This window comes from Ischnura elegans, chromosome 12, assembly GCF_921293095.1.
Source record: "Ischnura elegans chromosome 12, ioIscEleg1.1, whole genome shotgun sequence".
NCBI lineage: Eukaryota > Metazoa > Arthropoda > Insecta > Odonata > Coenagrionidae > Ischnura > Ischnura elegans.
Window position 1 is genome coordinate 7,612,267 of NC_060257.1, and position 26,599 is coordinate 7,638,865.

At 35.5% G+C, this 26,599-nt stretch overlaps 2 protein-coding genes across 2 annotated transcripts in view; one reads left to right on the forward strand and one right to left on the reverse strand.

Annotated features, from left to right (window-relative positions):
- Positions 1–6,419, forward strand: part of LOC124168988 — a 153,578-nt gene extending 147,159 nt beyond the window's left edge. The window contains exon 22 of the mRNA XM_046547417.1: positions 4,554–6,419. Within this exon, the coding sequence (XP_046403373.1) occupies positions 4,554–4,978 (425 nt within the window). The 3' untranslated portion in view covers positions 4,979–6,419. The remainder of the gene's footprint in view (positions 1–4,553) is intronic.
- Positions 6,420–14,133: 7,714 nt separating this feature from the next.
- Positions 14,134–26,115, reverse strand: LOC124168800 (alpha/beta hydrolase domain-containing protein 17B). The gene is made up of 3 exons (XM_046547111.1): positions 25,084–26,115; positions 24,800–24,932; positions 14,134–17,644 (listed from the first exon to the last, which is right to left on the reverse strand). The coding sequence occupies exons 1-3, from the start codon at positions 25,725–25,727 to the stop codon at positions 17,561–17,563; spliced, it is 861 nt and encodes a 286-aa protein (XP_046403067.1). The 5' UTR covers positions 25,728–26,115; the 3' UTR covers positions 14,134–17,560.
- Positions 26,116–26,599: the final 484 nt, after the last annotated feature.

The following is a 26,599-nucleotide window of genomic DNA, read 5'->3' on the forward strand; positions in this document are numbered from 1 at the left end:
AATAAAAAAGTTACAATTGTGGTTCTGCAATGTTTGGCAATATGAGCAAGAGGGGGGCACGCACCCCCCCCATCTGTATCCGCCACTGGTTGTCCGGCCTTGTGCTGATATTTAGTTGGTAATTTGCACGCATCAGAAAAACATGCAATTCAAAAAGTCATACTCACACGATGTATTTACCTGTGCAAGTACGTGGCTGGAAAAATGCTACCATAGAAGCATGAGATGAGTCCAATTTCACACTGAACCGATATGACCATTTAGTGAGGACAGCAATGCGATTCAGGTGTCATCCAATTGGCTGTAGGCCTTTTGAAATACATATATGTAATATGTACCTATATGCGGGGGAGAGAGGCCGAATGATTGAGACGAGGCTGAAAGAGCATCGAAGGAATTTCAGATAAGCGCAACCAGAGAAGTCAGCCGTGGCGGAACACAGCATTAATGAAGACCATGCCATTAGATGGTAGATGCAAACATTCTTTGCCACGCACAACGCTACTGGGACTGCATAATTAAGGAAGCAATAGAGATCCGCCTCAATCCCAAAAATTTCAGTTGCGACACCAACAATCTTAGCAATACATGGAGACCTGTTGTCAGCTGTATAAAAACATAAGGGAAGAACATGGAGAATTTCCAAAGACCAACATCCAATCGGACAGCAATTGAACCTTATTGTTGTCCTCGCTAAACGGTCGTATCGGTTCAGTGTGAAATTGGACTTTTGATGTATAACGTGGCCTTGAAGATGGGAGACAAGTCGTTTTATGAAACGTCAGCCCATACGACTGGGTTAGCCTGGTTGAGAACCCAAGAAGAATTTGTCGGAAGTGTTGACCAGGAGAAATTAAAATCGTTTATTGATGATTTAGGTTGATTAAGGTTCATTTTTAACCTACAGACACTTTGTAACAAGCGTTCGGATTGGCCACGAGTTTGCCCAGTTGCTGGATATTCTGGACAACTCATGGCTTCGAATGCTTAGCCTGCCGGAGATCGCGATGTATCCAAGCTAAACATCATTGGTAATTTTGGTTTCTATTGAGATCAGCTACCTAGGTTTAAAATTTTGTGACACAATTTTTTCCTCCACCCTGCATATTTTTTTTGCATAATGTGTAAAGTTAAATAAATCGTTGGTTACTGTCAGGCTTTACGGAAAGTACATAATTACATACTTCCAAAAATGGAGTGTCATAGGATAGATAGATGCCTTAGGGCTTGAGAATACCTCAGCAAATGCATCGCTGGAAGATGCCATGAAGGAAAATGCTTTCAGGGGAGGGGGAAAGTGGGGTCTTAAGTCTCTAAAGACTTCCCCTGGCTATGTATCCGCCATTAATAATGCTAAGTATTTGTGGCATTTGATAATCGATTGGGCTATAAAATTTTGGCATTAGTAATTATAACGTTTTTTGCCAAAATATATAGGTAATGATAGTATTGGTTGTTGATGATATTTTACATATTATCACTAAAATTTACCCAAAAGGCTTAACGAGTAGGAAGTGTACAAACTCATTATTTATACTACACAAGATTAACAAAAAATAAAGTGAACATCCTAAAAACATCTTTTTCAGAGTACATTTCAGTTGAACAAGCAATACAGTTGTCTCATTCCATCTACTCCAATACATCTCTACCAATTGAACTAATTTAATAGATAGAAAAATATGAAGAATATTTCATCAACCTTTTCAAGATATTCGACCCTATGCTCAAATGCTGACAGTGGTGGATATTTTTTGCAGACTGCACAATCCCTACTTGAGTGCTTTGAGGAGGGCACTTCAAGTGCAACACACTGTCGGTTGGATGGGACGCTAAACGGCGGTCCTCTTGCCGCCCTTCGTTAAGGGCAGACTAATGCCAATGCTGGGTTTTTCTCCACCTTAACCTTCCATCATGGCGCAAATGGGCTAAGTTGTCGGTCTCCTCCTTCAAAAATTATACTATATGCCATACTTCTGCGATATTGTTAGACATCTAACTATACAAAATTCAATTCTTATTCCTATCCTTAGTAAAAATTAGAATTTGAGCTTAATATTTCAATTTGAAATAAATGGAATTCTCCCTATCCCCAAATATATCCTAATTTGGAGAAAAAAATTTTAATTTGTTTTATGCTTCGCTTTAACTTCATATTTTTGCCCCATATGAGTAATTAATAAAATGGAAGGTGTTATTTTCAGTTATTGAGTGAACTGATTACAGATATCAACAAGAAGGCTTCTCATTTCTTTAATGACAAAAAATGGAAGCTTTAGATGCATTTGTGGTCATACAGTGGGAAACTTTACGGCATGGATACACATTGATGGTTGTGGAATGCATTAAGTAACAACAGGTCCACTTCATCCAGGGGCGCAGCTAAAAGTTAAGGCTAAGTGGGGTTTTAGGAGCAACTTATACTTTGGGGTGTGGAGGTATAGCATACCCACAAGGGACCCTCCTCCAGGAAAAATTAGAGAATAATGGTTCAAAATTGCAAGTTTTACGGCATTCTGAGGGATATTTGATTATACCTAACTCTATTATGTAAGTATTACTGATCCAATTAAGTAAAATGGATTAAACTTAAAAATTTCTCTGAGCTCTGGGGGGAGGGGGTTTATCCCTTGCTGCACCACTGACCTTCTTCAGCCTTATAAATGTGAAATAACCATTGGGACTAATTACAGATAAATTTCCACATAAATCATTGGTAATATTAGTAGATCCAATTAGAAAGTTGCTATTATATACAGCTGTTTAAGTAGTGCGATTGAGTATAGCAACGTAACAAAATTTCTTGTGCCTAACTGGTTGATCAGCATTCCCTTTTATTAGGTACCATCTTTTTCCTACACATGTAATTCAAGACTATTACTTATTATTATTACGATTATTTTTACTGTTTCTATATTTGCATCCAATGTGAAGGAAATTACTGTTTTAAGATCATGAATAACTACAGTGTGAGAACCACTTCAAAGGAAAGATGGTAAGTGGCAATTATTTTGGGAGTAATCGCAATTTAATCTGGAAATGTTATGTTACTCAGAAGCAACATTGGGTCATAATGGGTTAACATGTGGCCATCGTAAACGTTTGCTTTTTATTGTTGCAATTACATTCACCTCACTATAAATCTCCCTTTTCTCTACTTTTTTCTGATTCTCCAAACTCCTGCTTCATAAATAAGAACAAATTAGCACATACATACTTAGTTTTAAAAGATTATGAGCTTTTTTATAAAGACTTTGCTAGTGACCAAACTTTGCAGCCAGTGTGTTGTAGGGTGTGGTATAGTCTTATAGATTCTGATTTTGGTTGCCTTGCTAAGTAATTTTCTGCTCAGTCCCTTGTTTAGGCTTCAGTAGCATCAATCAACTGTTTTAATTCCATATAGAATTTAATTTTATTCCTATTACTACTAACTATTGTGAAACCAACATATTTAATTTCGTTAGTTTAACTAAAGTTATTGTCCACACTTTTAATAGAGGTGCTTTAATCACTACTTTTCTGCATGTGTACTTCCAAATGCTGTTTTATTATCAGTCCAACTATTATGGCTTCTAATAATTAATAATATTTCTGCTCAATTCTTTAGATCCTCCCTATTTTCTGCATATGCTATAAAACATTTATTTTTATACGTTATAAATCTTTTAAATTTCGAGTTCCCATCGTATATATATACCTACTATGTATACCATAAATGGCCCTTCGCATAGTGTGCTCCTTGTGACTAGCTGCAGTGTTGTGGTGCCAATCATTGCTGCTTAGGAGGTACACACAACATACATACATGTACATATGACCCTCAGGAAAATGGAGTTAAGATATTGCATGGCCGTTTTCACAACTTTGCAACTTTTTTTTTGTCGAGGAGAGTTTTTAAAGTATTCCTCTATCCATTTAAAAAACATAGCATTCATGTGTCGGAGATAGTTTTTGGATCATAAGAAATCAATTTCTAAAATATTCTGTCTTGACCTAGCAAATTTCAAACTCCATGGTTTTCTTCAATTTATACGTTTTGGCTTTGAATGAAAAAATTCTCTAGGAAATGTAGGAAATACTGAACGTTAATATTTTAGGTGATATGTTTCTTTTTACAAATGAGTTGATGACAACACGTGCTAATGCCAGGCAGATAATCACATCTCAGCAACTCCTCAACCTGGTGCATGGCTCATTTGTCGTTTACACTCTCTTTGTGAGCAAAACCATATGTACTTACTGTAAGGCGATACCTACCCTTAAAGAAACATTCTCCTTCAAGGAGTAAATTAGGCAAAATTCTTATGAAATCACTGACTCATGAAAAGTGGGCGGCAATGTCGCACTTTCTTACTTCATAGTTACAAGGGAGCGGCTGATTGGAGAATTGTCATTTTCAGATATGAGTCATTGTCATCAATGTGGCAACCAATCGGAGTATGAGTTGGGATTAAGGCTTGAATAACTTTCAAGAATACGGCCCTAGATATTTACAACTACGAAATAGATTTTATTTGCAAGGATCCAATTACGTGACCTATTTCTTCTAACAGGATTTCCCGCGGTGGCAGAACCTCAAGCAGGTGCGATCGAGGAAGACCCCACTCAGGTTGTGCCGAGTCTGCTGTATCCGCTCGACATGTTCAGCTACGCGAGTCCCTCCATGGACGACTGCGAGGAGGACGAGCTGCAAGGACTCGGGGAGGACGACGATGACGAAATGCACGAGGGCGGACGCGTCAACGAGACGTTTGAGGAGAGCACGAACCCAGACGACGACGATGACATTGCGGACGACTGGAGCGACAACATTGTGCCGGGGCTCCTTGCGGCCGGACGCAAGACGAGACCCGACCTGCGAGAGCACGGCATCAACGAGTTTGTGGCATCGGAGGATGATGGGGAGGACCCGATCCCGAGATCACTGATGGCGGCAATCAAGAAACGTGCAGACAAATTAGACCCATTCTCTCTGTAATGGATAGTCCCTAAAAAGTGTGGCCATTTATGTATTGCCCAAGTATTCATTCTCATTAGAAACTAGGGTTGCCGACATATTTAGGATAAAAAACTCAAAATTTTCCCGGAAAACTCAACTGCTAGAGAACAGAGCAAATAAATTTGCACTCATTCTAAGAGACACAAAATGAATACGCAAAGAACTAGTTAAAATTCATATTTATAGTGTGGACAGTGCTTATTTCATTGATACACAACCGGCTAACTTTGTAATGTCCGGTTTGCATTACATAGTACAAATGCACGTGTTAACTTCAGAATAAATTGAAGTTAAAGAAAAGCAAAGTAGGTCAGGATTATGTGTACTAAAACTAGTAAAATCCATTTTTCAAATTCTGCGTAAGTTTAAATAGACATTGAAATCAACCCAAAGGATATGTTTCATAAATGTGGAAGCTCAAGGGAATGGGCAAGTTCATTAACTTACTTTTATTTACATTTGTGTTGTTTGTTTGTTTGAAAAGCAGAGAGACCCTTATTTTTTCTGTTTTTCGACCTGTTGTCCATTGTTCAAGCTTATTCTTGGGGAAAATCAAGTCTCCACCCTTTCACAAATAAGTTGATAACATCACCAACTCCTGACAAGTGGGTCACAGCATCTATTCTACCCCATGCCCTCTTTCCATTGGTCTCACAACGTTAGTTATTATTTACAATCCTGCTAACATTTCCTTCATTCAGTGAGATAAGCTGTAGCACTAAACTCGATAACGACTTTGCTAACTCGTGAATAGTTTGTGGAAACCAACCATGTTTTTTTTAATTTAAAACTTATGTATGGATGATTAGAATTTTTTTTAAAGCAGCAACTAAATCTTTTCCTTCCATACACTGAATTATTTCAATATATTGCAATTCCAGATAAGTAAATATGACCACATTACGGAGGGCTTGGCAACCCTACTTTCAAGTTCCACTCATTTACTTTTCATCCTCTTGACTCAACAGGAAGCACATAATTAAAATAGCTCTGATATTTTTCCACAACACATATCATGACTGGATCGCTGAAGAAATTCAGTGATAGACATATCAGGTAAATTGACTGTTTAATCTTAGGGTGTCAACAATAAGACTCTTTTCTTAGGCAAAAATCACCTTTGCATAATGGCATAGCTTTGGAGAAATTGATCCACATTTTCACTATTGAATGAAATAACATTGTTTTGGCTCTCCCAATGTAAGCAATGGCAAAATGCATTTCAACTAAAGCTAATGATCAAAGCACCGATGCGGTGTGATGCAAGTTACTATAAATCAAATTGTGGGAATAAGATATTTTTCACAGAAAAGAAAGCACATCCATCTTCATCATGATACATAAACCAGGCTCTCTCAGATGGTTGCTGGACCATCCCTTCCCAGGGGTAGTTGCCCTTAGCAACTGCTGCTTGGAACAATCATGGCTCAAAAAAAGACAGTCCTTTAATCGGGTGCTGTGAGTACAAATAGTGACTTTCATAGTGATACTAGGCATTCCATAGGTTCTAATTTCTACATGGGATTGTAGCCAAACCTTTCTTCAATGTTCCCTCATTCTTTTCATTTGTTATTATCACTTTACATTTGTTACTATCCATGTTTTAATGGGATTTGTTGTTCACTATGAAGTTAAGTGCATGAAATTAAATTATTAAAAGTGACTATGACCCAAGTGGACATTATTTATTGCATTACTGTATTTATGTAAATATCTAATAAAATATTTTTTATGAATGCCTCAAGTGAAGTTCTTTTACCAGACATAAAAAATTGTTAAAAAATACTGGATATAACAGCAAGTTTTACATAAATCCTTACAACAGTGTACCGGGTCATGTCAATCTCATGATCTGCCTCACGCCACGCGCATGTTCTGCATTCTCCGACAGGGTGGGTTGTTTCTAGTTAGTGCCGGTGCCTATTTTTCCGCAGGTTTCTCCAATGCATGACTTCCCACCAGAGCATGGCACTTGAAGTACATCAACTGCTGTAACTTTGGCCCAACTTTTTATGTTTTCTTGAAAACAAACAAACTTATCTTATTTTAAAATTAATAAACTAAGCATAAAAAGTGGTTAAATTATTGAAAGATTATTCAATATAGGGCTGTTTCTGAACTATTTTAACAACCAGGAATTTTCAAATATTTGGGCCAAAGTTACCTTGAATTTTATCCAGGTAAAAATGAAAAACAAAAAAATTTCTGCAACGAAAAATCATATTATGTTGCAATAAGCAACTAATGTTCAAGATTGCTTCCCTACCTTCATCAGAATGTTAATTAACTTCCATCAGAAGAAGTAATAACTTGAAATATGTAAAAAGAAAAAAAAAACTTTGTAAGTTTCAATCGTGTATTTAAATAGTGTGTGCCAATTTAAATACACAAGTGAGTCTTACAAAGGTTTTTTTCTTCTTATTTCCAATATGGAGACGTTGCACAAAGTCAAGCCTGAAGTTATCAGTTATATTTTAGAAGTCATAACTTTTACCTGTAGACTGATGCAAGAACTGCTGTCGTCGTCAAAATGATGTGCCGCTGTACTTTGCAAATTTATTTCTGAACTTCAGTGCATGCCATAATAATGAGTAACACATGATTTTAAAGGAAATTTTATTCTCAATTCTGTTTAATTTTTTGTTCTATGAAAAATTGAAAAATGTAGACATCCGATTGCAATAAATGACTCTGCTCACCATAAAATTAGCTGTTTTGTTAACTTCATGAACTTTGTAACTCAGCCTTGGGAAACCTACTGCGTCTACAACATTCATCTTTCACAATAATTTGCAAACATTAATGAAGATTAATAAAATGGCTCTCGCGTATTTTTGGAGTGCATATTTTGTTGTAAACTAATGAAAATGTTTAAACACTATCTAGTCCTACAGTTTACCCCGAAAGAAATAATTAAATTGATAGAAACACTTCTTAATTTATTTGATATTTTTCTACGATCCATAATCTATAAAAATATTGATATTTGTGAATGACAATAACTTGTATTTATGTCCTTTTGCCAAACGGGGCCACGCTGGGGCAAGGCCGATTACCGGCAAGGTGCGTATAATACGCACCTTGGGTTACCAGGAAGCAAAGTTTTGCACATAAGACATGGCAATGCAGCATTCATTCGATCCAGCATATTTCTTTAATGCCCATATATAATTTATACCACCTAAAAATCATGTATTTTTGGACCTTTTCATGTCTCCAGGTCAAAGTAACCCCAGTAAACCATTCGCCAATGTATGCCTTCACACGACTCCTATGGGATGCGGTCCTTCAGTTCAGGCACAACGACAGGATCTTTGTCACGCAAAAAAATCTTATGACCACACTGTGTCTCCTCAGAATTCTGGCCATTCTTTCTGATGATTACGCAATGTACAGGATCACCACGCGTGGCATGGCATTCTGTGGGGGTCTGCGAGTGTATCCTCGCCACCTTAGCAGCCATTCTGAGGACAATTCTCATGTTGCAGCCATTCTTACAATGCGGCAAAACAGCCAGGCTTCTAACCTTAAACCCTTAAGATGGACAGAGGATGGCTTTCTCACCGCAGTCTCACTAAACTGACATTACCCAAGTAACATTTTTGGTTGGCCCTCTGTTGGCAGATGGTGGGACACAGCGGTTGGCCCATGGTATGATTTGGCCACCTCGCCAACCGTATCCCAACCAACGATTCCCCAACGATGGGCCAACAGAGCATTACAGTCGGGCCTTTGTATTCCCAACCAGAGGCCAACCCCTCTCCAACGATACACCGTTGGCCCTTTTAAATTCTGCCATCCGTTTCCCAACAAAAGCTATATTTTACTGGAATTTCTCATTTTTATAGAATGAAAGTTAAATTAATTTACCTTCTCACTTGATACGATACCGGTAGATAGAATCTTTACCTTTAACTCCCTATGAATCAAAATGAAATTAAATACATCAACAATCAATGCTATAGGACAAAGTAAGGTTACAGTGGTTAAAAGTGGAAAACAAAAAATCAATATCAGTTCAGAAGGTCCCCAACTTTTATTTTCACAAATTAGGACAATTTGTATTAGGACAAAATTAGGAAAATTTCAGCAGCACCTTTCCATATAACAATATGGCACACACAAAAACTGTCCATCTTCTTTGTTGGGCAACAAAACACACTTAGATAAAATCTGGGTGAACTGCAATTTGCATCCAGGTACTATTTTTTTACTACAAATATACCAATGGTACCACTTCTAAGAGGTAATTCAAAGAAATCCTCCTTAATTTCAAACATGTCACACTGCAAGATGTACACCCCTGAGTTATTTGATTCAATTGCCTTCACAATTCCTATTCTCTGGTCTTCGGCAACGAAATTGTTAAGTTTAGTCCATTTTACTTAATTGGATTAATAAGTGCAAGATTTAGGGATATTAATAGGAATCACAGAAACACTGATTGAGTATAATAGTTGATGTATTTTCCATAAAATAATAATTGTGCAGTTGTTATTTAGGTTTACTCATACAAATTCAATCTCATTCTCTTCAGAGAGGTCTAAATCACTCACTTTGTCCATTGAAACACTGTTTTCATTAAAACTTCCACTTATACTAGATATGCCACAATCTGAAAAAATATATACATATCGATCTATCTAAATTAATGATGAAAAGTTTAAAATTCCAAAAAACTATCTGTTTAAGGTAACATGATTTTAGGAATGCCAGTTTTGTAAGACTTACCAAATGAGGTCAATGCCTTATTTTTGTTAGAAGCACTCGACTTATTTTATTTAACTGCTATCACAAAGACAAAGCCCTAACAACCAAACAAGTCTTGGTTGTTAGGTTGCTAGGGAAACATGTGAACCGTATCCTGCAACGTATGCAATCGAGGTATACATCGTGCTTATTCACGGCATATTCTAAGACCGTGTTCACGGCCCATATCGAACTTCCATCGGTTAAGTTAGACTCGAAACAGACAGATCTTATAAGTCTACAATTTTTCATGTGCCCTCCGGGATATATATACTAACAAGTCGCATTAAAGAAGCCTCCGCTTTTTGGAAACATTTATGTCAAATACCATGCTGAAAACACCAGAAAATTAGCAGAACATTACTTAAAAAAGAGTTATACATAATTTCCAAAAATTATCTTATAATATATTCTTAAAAATTCTTTATTCTTTATTCAACTCCACTGACTTATTTTAAACATACGAAGAAGACCCATACATACATGTTACCAAAATTCTCCTTGTAACATAGGAAAACTCTTCAGAAATTGAATGAGTTATACCATGTATTGAACAGGATAAAAACAGGCTTGTTCACTAATGTATTTTTATCACTGATCCTGATGCAGTTTGCCGAATTATAATTATGAGATACACACTTTTTCATTTCGAGATTGTTTAATAAATAACTAGCGACGTTTGGAACATGTAAGCTGAAGAATAAACGATTTTAATTTCTCCTGGTGAATACTTTTGATGGATTCTTCTCAGGTTCTCAGCCTGGTTAATGCTTTTATATAAGCCGACGTTTCGAGAGAGGGCTTATCTCCCATCTTCAAGGCTATGTCACTCTTTGAAAGTCCAATTTCAAACTTGAAATGAAATTTTTTGCCAATTTTCCAATTTCACAAATGGGAAATTGGACTTTCAAAGAGTAGCATGGCCTTGAAGATGGGAGACAAGTCCTCTCTCGAAACGTCTGCTTATACGAAAGAACTAACCTGGCTGAGAACCCGAGAAGAAGTGTAAACTGAAGTATTATATTTTTAGGCACACACCTCAGGAAATGTATCTGTTAATTAATTGCATAGAGGTCAAGTATAATATAAGTAACATTTAAAGAAGCATCCCTCTGAAAAGCTTTAACCCTTCCCTACCCTATTGGAAATTTCTTATAAGTCTTACAGAAATTCTTATAAAAATTAAAAAATAAATGTAAATGTTTTAGTGTTCAAGAATTCTTTTTTTTCTGATGATATTTTGTAATCTGTGTTTTGTGATTCTTTTATGTCTCTCTGTATCTTGATGAAACCCATGGAAAATTGTATCCCTACGGTGTTAATAAAATTATTATTATTATTATCCTATAAGAATTCTATAATTCTTACAGAAATTCTTATAAGAACTCTGCATTTCTTATAGAATTCTACAAGAATGTTGTGCGGGTCGCATACCTTTCAGGTTTTTATCCAGCTGGCGTGTCACCATAACTTATGTTGGCAATTGATAATTATTTAAGGGATTCTACATAAGATGATTTTTGGAAATCATGTATAACTCTTCGTTAAGAAATGTTCTGCTAATTTTCTGGTGTTTTCAGCATGGTATTTGACATAAATGGTTCCAAGAAGCGGATGCTTCTTTAATGCAACTTGTTAGTATATGTATCCCTGAGGGCACATGAAAAATTATAAGATCTGTCTGTTTCGCGTCTAACTTAACCGATGGAAGTTCGATATGGGCCATGAATAAGCACAATGTATACTATGATTGCATACGTTGCAGGATACGGTTCACATGGTTCCCTAGCAACCTAACAACCAAAACTTGTTTGGTTGTTAGGTTGCTAGGGATTGCTTTTATATGTTAATCATTCACTATGTCTTTGTGATAGCAGTTTAATAAAATAAGTCGTGTGCTTCTAACCAAAATAAGGCATTGACCTCATTTGGTAAGTATTAAAAAACTGGCATTCCTAAAATTATGTTACCTTTAACAGACAGTTTCGTTGAATTTTAAACTTTTCATTATTAATTTAGATAGATATGTATATTTTTTCAGATTGTGGCATATCTAATATAAGTGGAAATTTTAATGAAAACAGTGTCTCAATGGACACAGTGAATGTTTTAGTCGTCTTTGAAGATAATGAGAATGAATTTCGTATGAGTAAACCTAAACAACATCTGCACAATTATTATTTCATGGAAAATACATTAACTATTATTCTCAATCAGCGTTTCTGTGATTCCTATTAATTTCCCTAAATCTTGCACTTATTGTTAGCCATTTTCTACGTATCCTTTTCTCCAAATGGCATCAAATTCCATTTTACTTTGTCTATTTCTTTCATTATCTATCCAAATCTGCATGTAGAGGTCTCATTCTCTCTGGTACCTTAAATAAACATTGCTCTTACACATTTGATTTATCAAAATTTCCATTTCCTTCCCATATAATTTCTTGAAGTATTCCAAGTCGAACTTGAATTTTATTTCATTTGCTTCTTCAATTTTACAGGTTAAATCATATTTCATGTAGCAATTCTTGTATCTTTCATTGCGTAGTGATTGCCAAAGTCATATTCTATTATCAGTCCATCATTGGTTTCATTGATTTTAGTTTCTTTTAGCATGTGGGGACGTTAACCCTATGGTATCTTGCCTTGTCTGGCCAGTCAGGTGAACTTTACAGAGCTTGAATCTCCTTGCTTGATGTACACTAATGATAGACATCTACATTTGGTACATGGGAAATCATTAGGTTTGCTGTATACCAGATATAGGCGTATACATTTGGATTAAATTAGGTATAATGCTAACTTTGTACTCTCAGTAAGGATGTATATCTTATGTAGCTTTTTATATAAGTTTGCACAAGTGTTTTTAAGCATGATGATATGGTGTTTATAATAAATATTTCCATCAGAAAATTTCTTATAAATAACATTTTGTAATTGATATAAGAAATTTTCTTATATGAAAAATTCTTATAAGAAAAATGCCCAATTTCTGATAATAAATTTTCTTATGAAAAAATTCTTATAAGAAATATGTCCAATTTCTTAAAAGAAAATATCTTATAAGAATTTTCCAATAGGGTTTAAGATCCAAGGGACATAAGTGTCTCAAATTTTTGAAATTTTCTCAAAATTAAAGATTGTAAGAATTGGTTCTATTGAAGAATAGGCTTTTGGCTTCTAGTTTTAAATTCTTTCTGTGATATACTTTAGCTATCGTTGTTTCCACATTGTTAAGAACTTTCACTTGAAATGCTGTTTGCGAAGTGGAAATTATATATTTTATAACAAATGAATGAGAGGGTCAATTATAAAAGAACTTTCAGTTTATCTTTTAAGTGTGCCTAACCTGTGGAAATATGTACATAGTACAAAAAACTCCACACTTATGCTTTAATTTCATAAAAAAAAGTTTTCTTATGCCATGGTGCACACATGTCCCAATGGAGCAAAGATTTGTGTTCATTCACGTCCCTGACTGTATTCTAGAAACTACATATAAGAGATAACGTTTTCATATAAATATTTTTGGAATGTGTGCATTTATTATTGGCCTAAAAACGTATTTTGTTTTGCGATCTAATGGCTGCAATCTTCATGAACCTGAATGGGTTATGGACCAAAAATCTGGCAAACTTCAGGGAGCATAATACATAGTTTGTCTTTAGGCCATGTGGACTTACTGGCAAAGCTACATATAAGCAAAAGCTACTTAGAATATGGCCCCCACTTTTTGGCCAAAAATCTATATACTATCTGGACTACATACAAGTATATGTATTGTTGACATCACCGTCACGGTATAATTTACTTTCCAGTTATCTTAGACGTTGCTTTATTGCCATTTTGTAAAGGTCTTTTTTCTATAAATGTATGAGTAAAAGTATGTTAATAAGGGAAGAATGTCAGGGCACTCGCTGAATTACCCGAGTTCTTCTAGAAGGCAGAAAGCCCCGGAGAATTCCAGGTTTTTGAACACCAAGAGTTATGCACAGACTTCTGCATCATATTTGATGCCTAAGTTTAGGAACTTGAAGTTAGAGTTTAAAAAGAGAACATTTTCATGTTCCAAAAATTAAAGATAAAAAATGACACATAAATGTGTCATTTTTTATCTTTAATTTTTAATGGGAGTCTGTACACGGCCAAACATACCATTTGCACCCTAAAAGTGATGAAATAACATTGACACATTGAGTGTGATTTATTTTTAAGTTACTTAAGAGTTACCTATTTTTGCAATATAATTGCAACTAGTTATTCCAATATATATGAAGACAGAATCCATCTCATCTCCATCAACTCCAATTCCCTAGAATCTTAGGATATTTATACCAAGGGTAAGACTGAACAAGAAAGAACATAAGGCACAAAAATACCATGACATGATTTCAATAATTTATTAATGCACTTCCTAAACCATATACATAGTATGTAACTTGCCTAAATGACAGTGCACAGCCCTTAAGACAGGGCAATACCTGATTATTTCGTAAGAAAAAATGTCTTGGCAATTATGAGATACACGTTATGAAAATATGAAATACACAAACTTCAGTCTGGAAATATGTCCCACCGCCACAGATGATGGAAGAAATGGCTGGACAGGTCTGTGACTGGAACTGCTTACAATATGACAAGATATTACTTTTTTGCAAATCCTAATTGGCAGTACACAATTACGCCTCCCTCACAACTTCACTTACGCAACTTCAAAACCCATGGTGACAAAAAAGTACTCGCACTCAGAAATGAAATCACAGATTCACCTTCGTCAGAAGTTTCTTTTTTTTACTATTTACATAAAAATATGGAAGCAAAAACTGGCTATAGAATACTTTCATTCTAAAAAATTTCATTTAATGAGCAGCATATGCTCTTGAGCCTTTGGGGACTGGAGGGGATAATCATGTTCAGCAATGGAACACTGAATTACGACAATAATTAATCATAAGTTTCGAAATGCAAAAAAATTACTGTAGAGATATTGAAATAAACTATACCATCAAAATAACAAAATGTAAATCGCAAACAATTGCACACGACAAAAAAATTAAGATTTCATTTCTTCCTTTTTTTTGAAAATCATAATAAAATCAAATGTTCGAATTGCACAGTCTTCTACATAAAGAGAGATTAAATAGGAACATTAATTACTGTTTACTTTGATAAATGAGCTTGTACACGGAGAAACTCATAAGCAGTGAACAAAATTTAACATTAGAAATATTGAATAGTACATATGTAGAATGCCGAGTGGGAGTAGCGTAAAGACTGGTGGAAAAACATTTACGACCAAAAGTGCTCAAGCCAGACCCAAAAAAGACCCTGGGCGATAGAAAACTGGAATACTTTTACATCAGATACATTTGTGAAAAAAACAAGCTTGAAATGCAGGAAAAATTCACTAGAGAATGGAAAGAAATATAAAGAGAAGCACCCTAGCATGTATATTCACTTTCATTAGCTGCACTGAGAGCAAATCCGATGCGTTGCATTAGCCCGAATATGACAGAAATCCACATTCTTGGCCCATAAGACAGACCGAAATCAAGGAGATGGGTATTAAAAATGCAAACATCAATTTTCTTCAGTGAAAATTTAACAAAATGCAAACACAGGAGGTAGCCCAGATCTTTTAAGACTAAAATTTTGCAAATCAACTCGTAATAATCAATGCATGGAAACATTAGATGCTTTACAGAGCATCACTAACAATGTATTAGATTTGAAAACCAGATGCAAAAGAGTACCTCCAGCAAGAAGTAAGGCGACACCTTTATTCGACACATAGCTGCACTAGACTTGGTCACATGATGACAAGGAATACTTAAGTGATTGACGACAAATTATCTAGTGGCAAACTTGATCAAGACGAACATTATTAATGTCATATTCCGGCAAACACAGAGCATCATTACGTAACTGCAAACAGACAAAATGAAATGCTTAACCTGCTCAATTTACACACATTCAAATGAACAATCATGAAATGCATAGGACTGAATAAAAGAGACCACGCAAATAGGCAACGAATAGTAAAGGCAAAGAATACGGCCAATTTCCAAATAATAAGCCCTTAAACAGAATACTAAACAAAGAGAACCAAATTTCCTAACATAATGAGAGCAGGAGAAGAAAGACTATCACATCAATCTTGTATAAAACTGTCAGTCTTAAAAAAATTAACTTCTACCTAGAATCAAAACAAAATGAAACATTGTTCACATACATACATTCAAGGATACTAAATTTTTTTACATCTTCCAAGAACCATCAGAATGACAGTAAGGCACTTAAGTGATAATACTGCCAAAAAATTTCATAACTTTCAAGAATTGGAACAAATTTTACAGAGTGCCGCCTGTATTCAAATGACATTTTTTTTACAAATCTGAGCACAAAAAATCGCTTCTGTCCTGGGATCGACAGACATGCTTCCTTAAAAATTTGCAATCTATTATGCATTGAAGAGGAATCTTTAATAATTCCCCCGAAATTCTGGTATTCTTCCGGCACAAGTGACCACGACAACTAAAACACAGAGATATATTTATTTATATAGAGAGAAAAAAATTCATGACGACGAGAGGCAGTTTCAATGGACCATCATATTTTTTCCGAGTACCATATATTCCTCCGCAAAACATTTCTCCTTGCACAAACATTGATAGGGAAACTCAGAATAAAAATTCTAGCCATACCGCAAAGTAATAACGAATTTGATCTCATCGATTGTGGAACCATAAAATTTCTTTGTATAAAGCTCAAATGGTAAATCGCTTTGGTTGAAAAAAAACCATGGTGTAAATAAATGCATAACGACAAAAATAATACCAAGCAGAAGTAAACAAGGTTTTTCGATAAATCAAGTTATGATGCTTAGCCTTCCTTTAAACAAATACAACGTACAAATAAAAGTGAATAAGTTCAAAACGAAATTTTTTTCATAAACATTTTATGATGATTACTACCATAAATACTATGCATAGACTTTATGAACTAATCTATTATGTAATGAAATGTATTCCATTAATGTACGCCCAATTGAATGCAATATTTTTCATAATACAAATATAACTCAAAAATCAACTGCATCCCTGGCATTAAGTAATTTCACTTCACTTTCTATGGGCATCCCAGGTACCATAAATCATCCATTTAGCTCAGCAGTCAAAACATTTTTGGTCTTCTCGGTAAACGCAATCACACAGGTACTCGTAAACATTTCTCTTTATTTTTTTTTCAAATTTTTTTCACCGTATATAAACTGCCATTTTTAAAAATCAAAATAAAAATGATGAATGCCTGCTCAAACTAAAAAACCTTGAGACTCCTGTCATTTACATATTATTACTATCATTATTAATGTATACCATCCACACGTCCACAAGCACACAAATACAGCAATCACGCAAGTGCATCAAAACAATTGTGTTAGGGCCCTCAATCGCTCTCACTCACATTCTCTCTCACCAACATCGCCATTCATAGCATTTGTTTAAAAACACTCGCATCGTTTCACCCTTAAAAAAAAACAAAATATATGTATGTATATATGTATGTATATGGATTTGGTCTGAGAAGAGAGAAGGCTGGACTCAGCACGTTTCCATCGTGGACGAGACACACCCCTTGCGGACACAATTGTTGGCTGGTACCTATGCACGCTCCTTGGAACTCGTATCTTCCACTCTGAGCTTCACAGCAGTCTGATTCGCCCCCTCTACAGCAATTTCTCCGTGACTGAGCTGGTGGTGCACGAGCTGACGGTATGCTCTTCCTCTTCTCCTTCACCAGGTGGCAGTAGTTGTCAGTTAACCAGTTCCACCGAAACAAACTGCTTCAACCTCTCTAGATATTGTATATACAGTTCCACGTCGTTATGACCGGCACCCTGAAAAAACACGCACAAGCATACATTAATTGAGAATTCAAAAAAATATATAATAGATAAAAAACCAGCCGATTTATTAATACACGGTATCATGATATTTAGAAATAACTTCACCCGGAAATATAAAACAAAGTTTTTTTATAATCCAAACTAGGTTTTAACTCCTTAAAAGTCATTATGACGGTGACCTCAACAGATAAAATATCATTCTTTATGTGAATCATTCAGAATGTAATATTCATACACAGATATATTTCATCAATATTTTTTTGATGGTAAAATTTTAATTCATCAATGGCTTACTCTCTGCCTCGTGAAACTTACAAGATGATTGAGTATCTTTTTAACTAGTAATATGCCATGAAAACAGACATATATTCAAGCAGTGTCATTATTTAGGTTGATATTTTGTATTTTTTAAGCCAGTTGATTTATTATTGTACACAGAAAAAAGTTGAAAGCATACAAAATATGTCCATATTCTAAAGCTTGAGTACATTATGTATTATTGTGGTGAATGGTATTACCCAAGCAATAAAAAAACATAAAATTATGGGTAATTTCTATTTCAATATTAGGTTATTTAATAGGAGGAGCATTTACTCACATCAATTATCAATATAAATATAAACTCATTCAACAGAATAAAATCTTCCACAGCTTTGTAACGATCAGTCATACAGGTATAAGTACTTTCAAGTAATTTGAACAACATTTAAACCAAGCTTAGTGGTATCACCTAAAGCGTAATTGACCCGTTATTTCCAAGATTAGAACAAAGTATTATTTCTATTAATACTTATGTATGATACAAATGCTACTACATATAATAATATATATGATAAATAAAACACTTGGTATATTTATACACACAAAAATACAAATAAATACCACTCTGCCAGCCCACTTAATAAGTATTTGGCAGGAGGTGCTGCGCCAGCATCTATTAATGTCTAGAAGTACTAAAAATTACGGTATAAATTGGTATGACGATTAAGGCATGCATAGAACAAATAAAGGTATACATTAGCTTCGGTGAAGGATGTATTCAAGTCCTACAATGTTTGGAAAAGAAATGAATTCAAACAACTATCCATTTAGCAAAGTATATATCTCAATAATGTTGTTTCTGTTGTATGCGGAAATATACTGAGTATCTACAATATTGTTCTGTGTGCTGTTTTAGAAGATACCTGTTCTAATTTGCTTAGGTAATTCAAGCATAGAAAATAACCTCTCGGTCAGCAATGACTCCTTGCCTAAAAGCTGTGTATTTTTCTCTGTTAACAAAATTGTTTCACATCTACGGGAGTCATTTGATAAGTCCCTGACTTTTTGCATTTATCATGTAGTAACTATAAATACAACAATATTCCCTTTATCTGCCATCTATTAGTAAACAACTGTGAAATTTTGACCGTTGATTTTTGTATTTGACAGCCATTTAAAGTAGACAACCTTGTCAATTTGGACAATAATGGAAAAAAGTGAATTTTGTGCACTAAATAAGCATTACTTTTGCATAAAAAAACTGTCACCGAAACCAAGGAAAGACTTGATAAATACTATGGAAACTCTGAGCCATCAATTTCTATAATGAAGAAGTGGTTCACTGAATTCCGTTGTGGTCGTATAAGCACAAGTAATGTTGAATGATCAGGATGCCCGAAAGAGGTTGTGACACTGGAAATCATCCATAAAATCTATGGAATGATAATGGACGTTCCAAAAATGAATGCTTGTGAGATGACTGATCTTGTACATATCTCCATTGAGCGCTTATGTGACATTTTACTTCAATATTTGGATATGAAAAAGCTGTCTGCAAGATGGGTGCCACGATCATCCACATCGAGCATAGGCGCAACCGTCTGAACTCTTCTAAGGAGTGTTTGGCGATGTTCAAATGCAATTCCAACAGATTTTTTTGCCATTTCATAACTGCGAACAAAACATAAGCCATCTCAATACACGGCGGCCAAAGAACAATGGAGACCATTGGTTTCTGTGGGTGAACGTGCACCAAAGAGTGCTTAGGTGGATCTGTCGGCCAACAAGGTTATGGCCACATCTTTTGGAATGCATGCGGTGCCATTCACATATCTTATTTTGAAAATGGTAAAAAGATCACCAGCAAACATTATTCAGAGCTTTTGGTCAGATTCAAAATTGATTTGAAGGAAACAACTACCACATTTGAAGAAGAAAAAATAACTGTGCTGTCATGACAATGCATGGGTGCAAACGTGTTTAGTCATCACGGCAAAAATCCAAAAATTAGGCAACAAACAGCTAACCCACCCAGCATATTCTCCAGCATTAAGCCCCTGCTTTTTCTTTCTGTTTCCAAGTATAAAGAAATGGCTAGGTGGTAAGATATTTGGGTCGAACCAAGGGGTTATCGCTGAAACGAATACCCATTTTGAGGGCCTTAGTAAATGCTATAATATTACTTCAAAGAAATTATAAAATTGGAAAAACGTTGAACTGAATGTATCGGGCCAAAAGGAGTCTTATGTACAGAAGTAAAACACCTTTTTCCCAAAAAAAATTATTTTATTGAAAAAGTCATGGACTTATCAAACCACCCTCGTATTTCAGAGCTAGAAAGCTTGATAGGGATCTCGAGACAACTGGTACGTTCAATCCATATGATGATGAATTTAAGTCAATTCCATTCACAATTAAAAAAAGCTAGCATGGAGAACAAACAGATAATGTTAGCACCATATTTCCTTCTGACAGATCAATGCTCACTTGGCAATTCACCCTTGAGCTGGTTTGCATTGGTGAGGATAGAGCACAAATAAGACTATACCGCAGGCATGTGATTTCTCAAAAAGGAGTGGTTGGGCCAGTTCCTTTCACTGAATCGCCTTACACTTTACTTGCAGGATTTTGGTTGGGGTTGCCAGAAGCCCTAAACTGGGATTTGAAACAACAACCTTTTATCAAAACCAATCTAAGGGTAATTTATCAAGTAGCCTTTAGGCTGACTTAGAAGTCAGTCAATATTTTGCCACAAACAGCTCGAGAAGCAGGTCACGAATCGATGGAGCTCTTTATTTTTTCACACACCATCGTAATCAACAATAACTAAAAAGGTGAAGTCTATTTACCCATTAGATGACGCTGAATTAAACTTTATGCAAATTCTATAAAACATGGGCTCACATAAAATGCAAAAAGGAGAAAACATCACTGCCATGCTAATACAACTGAAACAGTTTGCAGATGAGTATGACGAAAGTTATACAAAGACTGAAAAACAAGATGAAGGAGAAAACATGCCCTCCTTCATCTTGTTTTTCACTGTAAGAAAAGGTATTTATTCATTGCACTCAAAATATAAAAAGCTGTAAATGTTTGGTCAGTGCAACCTCACTGTTTGTAAACTGTGTAAATCTGCGCTTTTTACAAACTTGTACACACAATTTAAGCTTTTTTAGTTACCCCTCTCAGCACTCAAGTAGCAAAGAGAATAATCTTTACCAAATACCGTCAAGACAGACTTGAGACCGACTCAAGACAATGCGTCCAATTCACTTCTAGGAAAAGGTGAGCTGAAACATTCAATGATTAATTATTATATCTAGTCGCAGAACTATTTACACCTGCATGCATCATACCAAGCCGCTTGAATACGCATTCGGCAAGATGTCAGGACATCGGCCATTTACTTGTTGGTGCCCTTACTGTCTGATATAAAAGAAGAATCAGGTTTTCAACATTTTTATAATATGCATTACAACATTTGAGTTTTGATAAAAATTCTACCCGTAAGCCTGTCTCGCAATTAGTATGCTGGAAAAGAGCAGTGAACTAGATTACTCAACTTACATAAAAGGAGAATTGGCTGTCAAACAAGGCTTCCATAAGAAAACAACGGCATGGGAAAAAGCCAAAGAAGAAGCAGCACCTGAAACTGCTGAGATTCAAAGTGAACCCTTTCGAGATTGTGGAGTTCTCTCTTTAGCGTGACTGCTGGACTGAGCCACAATACACTCTTCCGTCTCCTCTGCATGCAGAATTTTTGTTGGAATTCGTTAAGAAGGGTCTCACGGATAATCATACTCTCTCAGCACCAACCTTTTTCGACTAGGGACAGCAGCATTGCCCAACAATGCCATTACACATTTCCCAGAGTGGTGGCAAATTTTAACTCCACTACGGATGGATATGTCTGTTCTGTTTTTTTTTTGTAAGTGGATATTGTCTTTAAAGTATGGCAATTAACAAGCGACTTTGGGCACAGTTGGACACAAGGGTGAGAAGGTACCTATGTGAGTGAAATTTGCCATGAAAAAAATCATTTGGCTCGGCTGGGATTTCAACCTGGATCTCTCTATTGCTGGCCAAGTAAATCAAATAAAAAAGCTACTTTGCAATTGAAAATCAACAATGCTCTCTGACAATATCCAAGTGGGCACCTCGGTTTCCTTTACCAAGAGACCTTGACATGCAACTCCTTTTTCAGCAAGCCGAGTCTGAAATTCACCTTGAAGGGAACATCATCATCAAAACCTACATGTATCTGACGTGTACAACTTGATCTCAAAATCAACATAGTGTGGCTACGATCACAATGTTATGCTACCAATAACACCAGAAGAAGATGGCTTGGTGTTTCAACTGGTAAGTTACCTAACCGCAAATCGGTCGATTCCATTCATAATCCTAAACTAGATGACTTTTTATGACAAATTTCTCGCTTGGACAAAACAATTTTGTCACTGAATGGATTAATAGCCAGCACTTGTTAATAACAAATCTAGCAATCACCTTTCTATCCATCACAGCAGTGTTGAATAATTTAAAACAAATATGAAACACACGCAATTTCAGAAGTATTGATTTCAGTTTTGTAGAAAATATAAATCCTTGTTGACAAAACACAACTGGCACTAAAATGAATAAGACCATAATTTCATTCTAATAGAGAGAATTCAAACCATTAAAGGGTGGGGTTGATATGCTGGAATTGATTTTTCCTCACAAAGAACTTGGTATGTAACAATATAATTCAATAAAACAATTTAAAGAACTAAAAACATAGCACAAACATCATCTAATAACAACACTCTCTTGAATAATTTACACTCATAATAATGCGATTCACTTTTTTTTCTGAATTATCTAGACTAAATCTACAGTCAAAAATTTCAGAGAATAAGGCGATAAAGAATACATCAGAATGAATCAAGCCAATAAAAAATTTAGCTAAAGTGAGAGCCAACTACCTATATACTGAACAATGTTTTTCATACAATCTCTATGAAAGGGGAAAAATAATGAAACCACGCTATTACCTCTATAAAAGTTATAAAATATGAAACCATTTTCAGCAGTTTCCCATCAAAGGAGAGGAAATAAACTTGAACTCAACAAAAAATTTCACTTTAATACCAAGCAGCACTCTAGTATTGCCTAACTTCTTGTTATCTATGAGAGGTTATAAACGAGAGAAAAATCAAGCTAAACCTAGCAGTAAGTAGAGGAACAAGATTTTGTCAACAACCTTTGTATCACCCCTTTCTAAATAGAGCACATACGGCAACATCATCATCAAAACCTACATGTATTTGAAGTGTGCAACTTGATCTCAAAATCAACATAGTGTGGCTACGATCACAATATTATGCTACCAATAACACCAGAAGAAGAAAAATTGTATGAAGTAAGCTGATTGAATGGTTTTCATAAACAGATTGCATCAATAGAACAAAAAATGCTATGACCAGGGGCGCCGACTCATAAAAAATATTGGGGGGGCCCATATCAGAGGTCTTGCCCCGGGAAGAGGTTAAATTCAAAGTGTGTCGCAGCAGCGGCACACTACCATGATTCACACCACTTGATTCAGTTAACCTGCTTAACCTTATAATTATTTGTTTCAACACACATTGTTGAATTTATTTAAAAGGTAACCATCGTCAAACATGGGAAATAAAAATTACCAATATATTTTTGTGATTTCACAAAGCATAACATAACTTAATTATTTTCTTGAATTATTGAGGGGGCTCCGCCCCCCCAAACGAATCTTTGAGGGGGCTTGGGCCCCCTCAAGCCCCATGGAGTCGGCGCCACTGGCTATGACTCTAGCAAGACAATATTTTGCCTTTATTTAACCTTCCATTGAACTGAAATACCATCTACGAGGAAAATATTAGTTTTTCAATGTTTGAAATCATTTTCGCTACCATACTGGAGAAAAAAAAACAACATTAAGCGTCCTTCCCTCAGTTGATGAGTGTTTGTACTAATCATAAATTGGAAATGAAAATTAAGAGCTTATAGTAATTGGCATACCAAGCAATTACGCGTGGAAATATAAAAGAACAGCAGGAAATATAACAAGAACCCTAGTTTGCTAGAACACAGGGAGTTTGATACTAACCAATGCAAGGAAAGAAATTTTATTTTCCCCACGGGCTGTGATTTTAAAAATCAGTGTCAAGGAAACCTGATTTTTATAAATTACCATTGAAGGACAGCAATGAGTTTGATATTGCAACTTAGATATAAGTAATAAACAAAAATTTAAAACACGATTATTGAAAGGAAAATTTTCCTTGCCATGAAGTCAATTGAATTGTGAACCACTGACCACAAACAACAAATTTAAAACTATAAGTGTTATAAACACGGCACAATATTAATAAATAAAACCCTTTACGAGAGAAATTTCAATATTCTTCATAAAAAATTGTAATATGTAGCTATTAGCGAGCAATTCAAGAATTCAAAAATGTATATGAGACTTTAACATGTGCAACCTAGTACACAACCCACTTGTGGGAAAGATGGTCTTCACTAGTAAACAACACTGAACATAAACTTGGTAGTATATAGGCATAAAAATTACTTAAAATTAGAAACTACCTACAGTGAGTAGAAATCTGGAAAACAACTAGACTATGATTAATTAAAATCCTCCATCTCAACACAACCATCGTACAGTAACACTTCTAGCAAGGAGTACAATACCCACTACTTGACATAATAAAACCATTTGACGAATTACAACTAGCTATGCATACGCGTATGTATTACCTAGGCTTCTAACAGCATTTACCTATTAGCAAGTAAGTATTACTGGATAAAGTTTAAATAAAGTGCGTAAAAAGTATTTAACTAAATATAAAAACGAACCTCAACCCATAGTGGTTCAACTGCTCGTGGACACCTTTCATAGATGGCAAGACCATGAGAGAAATCAATTACTTCATCTTCAGTTCCATGAATAACCAAGACAGGGGACGTCACCTTCGACACTTTGTCAATACTATAAAGGATAAGCACCAAATGTAGGAACATAATGCACAAAATAAAATCCAAATGACATGGACTCTTTGGAAATAGTAGACATTCCCAGTCCATTTTCAAAGTATACAAAATTGCATTAACTAGTCATGAAAATTAATACTTATCCTAACCTTGGAAAGGCATCAAAAAACCACGTCCTTTTGGTGTTAGGGAATGCAACTCGCATACCAGACATCAAGGGTGAATGCAATATTACAGCTCCAACTTCATATCTTGATGCTAAATCCACCGTGGGAACTGTTCCGATGCTCTGACCGTACAAAATTATGTTCTCCGGAGATATACCATATCTCGTTCGAAGAGCATGCCATGCAGAGTCTATATCAGCATACAAATTCTTCTCGGATGGCTTTCCCGTACTCACACCATAACCCGAATAATCGTAACTGAATATGTTGCAGTTGATGCGAGATCCAAGTCCAAGATAAAAACTACTCATCTGCCCCAAGTCGACGGCATTTCCATGGGAAAACAAAATTGTGAATCGGGCATTAGAACTGCACCTCACGAATAAACAAGCTATTTGGTTACCTCTCGAAGTCCTAGTAATAAATCCTTCTATATTTTCTTTCTCTGTATCTGAGTATTGCCATTCTGCTCTCTCCGAAAGATTTATGCTGAATTTACCTGAATCGTCGGCTTGGAAATTATAAGTGGGTTCAGGAGGCAAAAATGCCAGTTTGGCGGCGATTCTTGATGGGCACGGTGGACAACAAAACAGACAGCACAGTTCTCTAAAACTTAAACCGTTCATAGCTAATCACCTTCTCACTCACTCAATTCACAAAAATTCCCCTTCATAGACCCGTGAATAACGATCACAATCGTCCGCAACGATGAACTTAACACAAATGCTGTGTTATTGAATCCATCCCATCGTCAGGCAGCCATGACAGTCTTTCGCTCTGTCAGCATACCACAGTGACGTCATGCGGAAGAGCAGCGTACTGTCTCGGTCTGGTCGAAATTGATGACTAGGAACTCGTGCAGCTGTTTCAATAGTGAATAAGGGAGAATAAGCTGCCGCTCATAATATTTAGTTACGTGGCTAAGTGGGCGAACTATTTTTCTCGTTGGAAATAAGGAATCCAATGGAATGGAGCAAAGTCAGCAATTTAACTGAGACGATAAACGGCATGTATTTTATTGTGACATCTTTTCTTTTAGTTTGAAGGGATGTAATATTTATTTCGCATGGCAACGAGACATTGGGCTAATAAATATAACCTACTACAAAATTAATGTTTGAAATCTTAGTTATTAGGGTTTGTCATTAGTTACATTAGCTTTGCAAAAAATTGAGTGAATTGTATGTCAGCTAATTATTATTAAGACATTTTATTCAAGGGATTTTATGCTCAGTAACACTTAAACGGTTATTTGAAATAAATTTCGCGATGAAAATGTTTTGTCGTTTAATGAAGTGGAATCGGCAATGGACAAATAAATGAATTAAGAATTATATAACGATTATTCTTTGCGATTTCTGTTTGGTTTCAAACCATACAGCGAGAATTCTTTTGCAGTATCCATACTTCCATTACGGACGAAAAACCATAAAAATAAGGTTTTGCAAATCAAATTTGAGACAATTTTTTCTTGCAATTCTCAAGAAATGATTTTCTG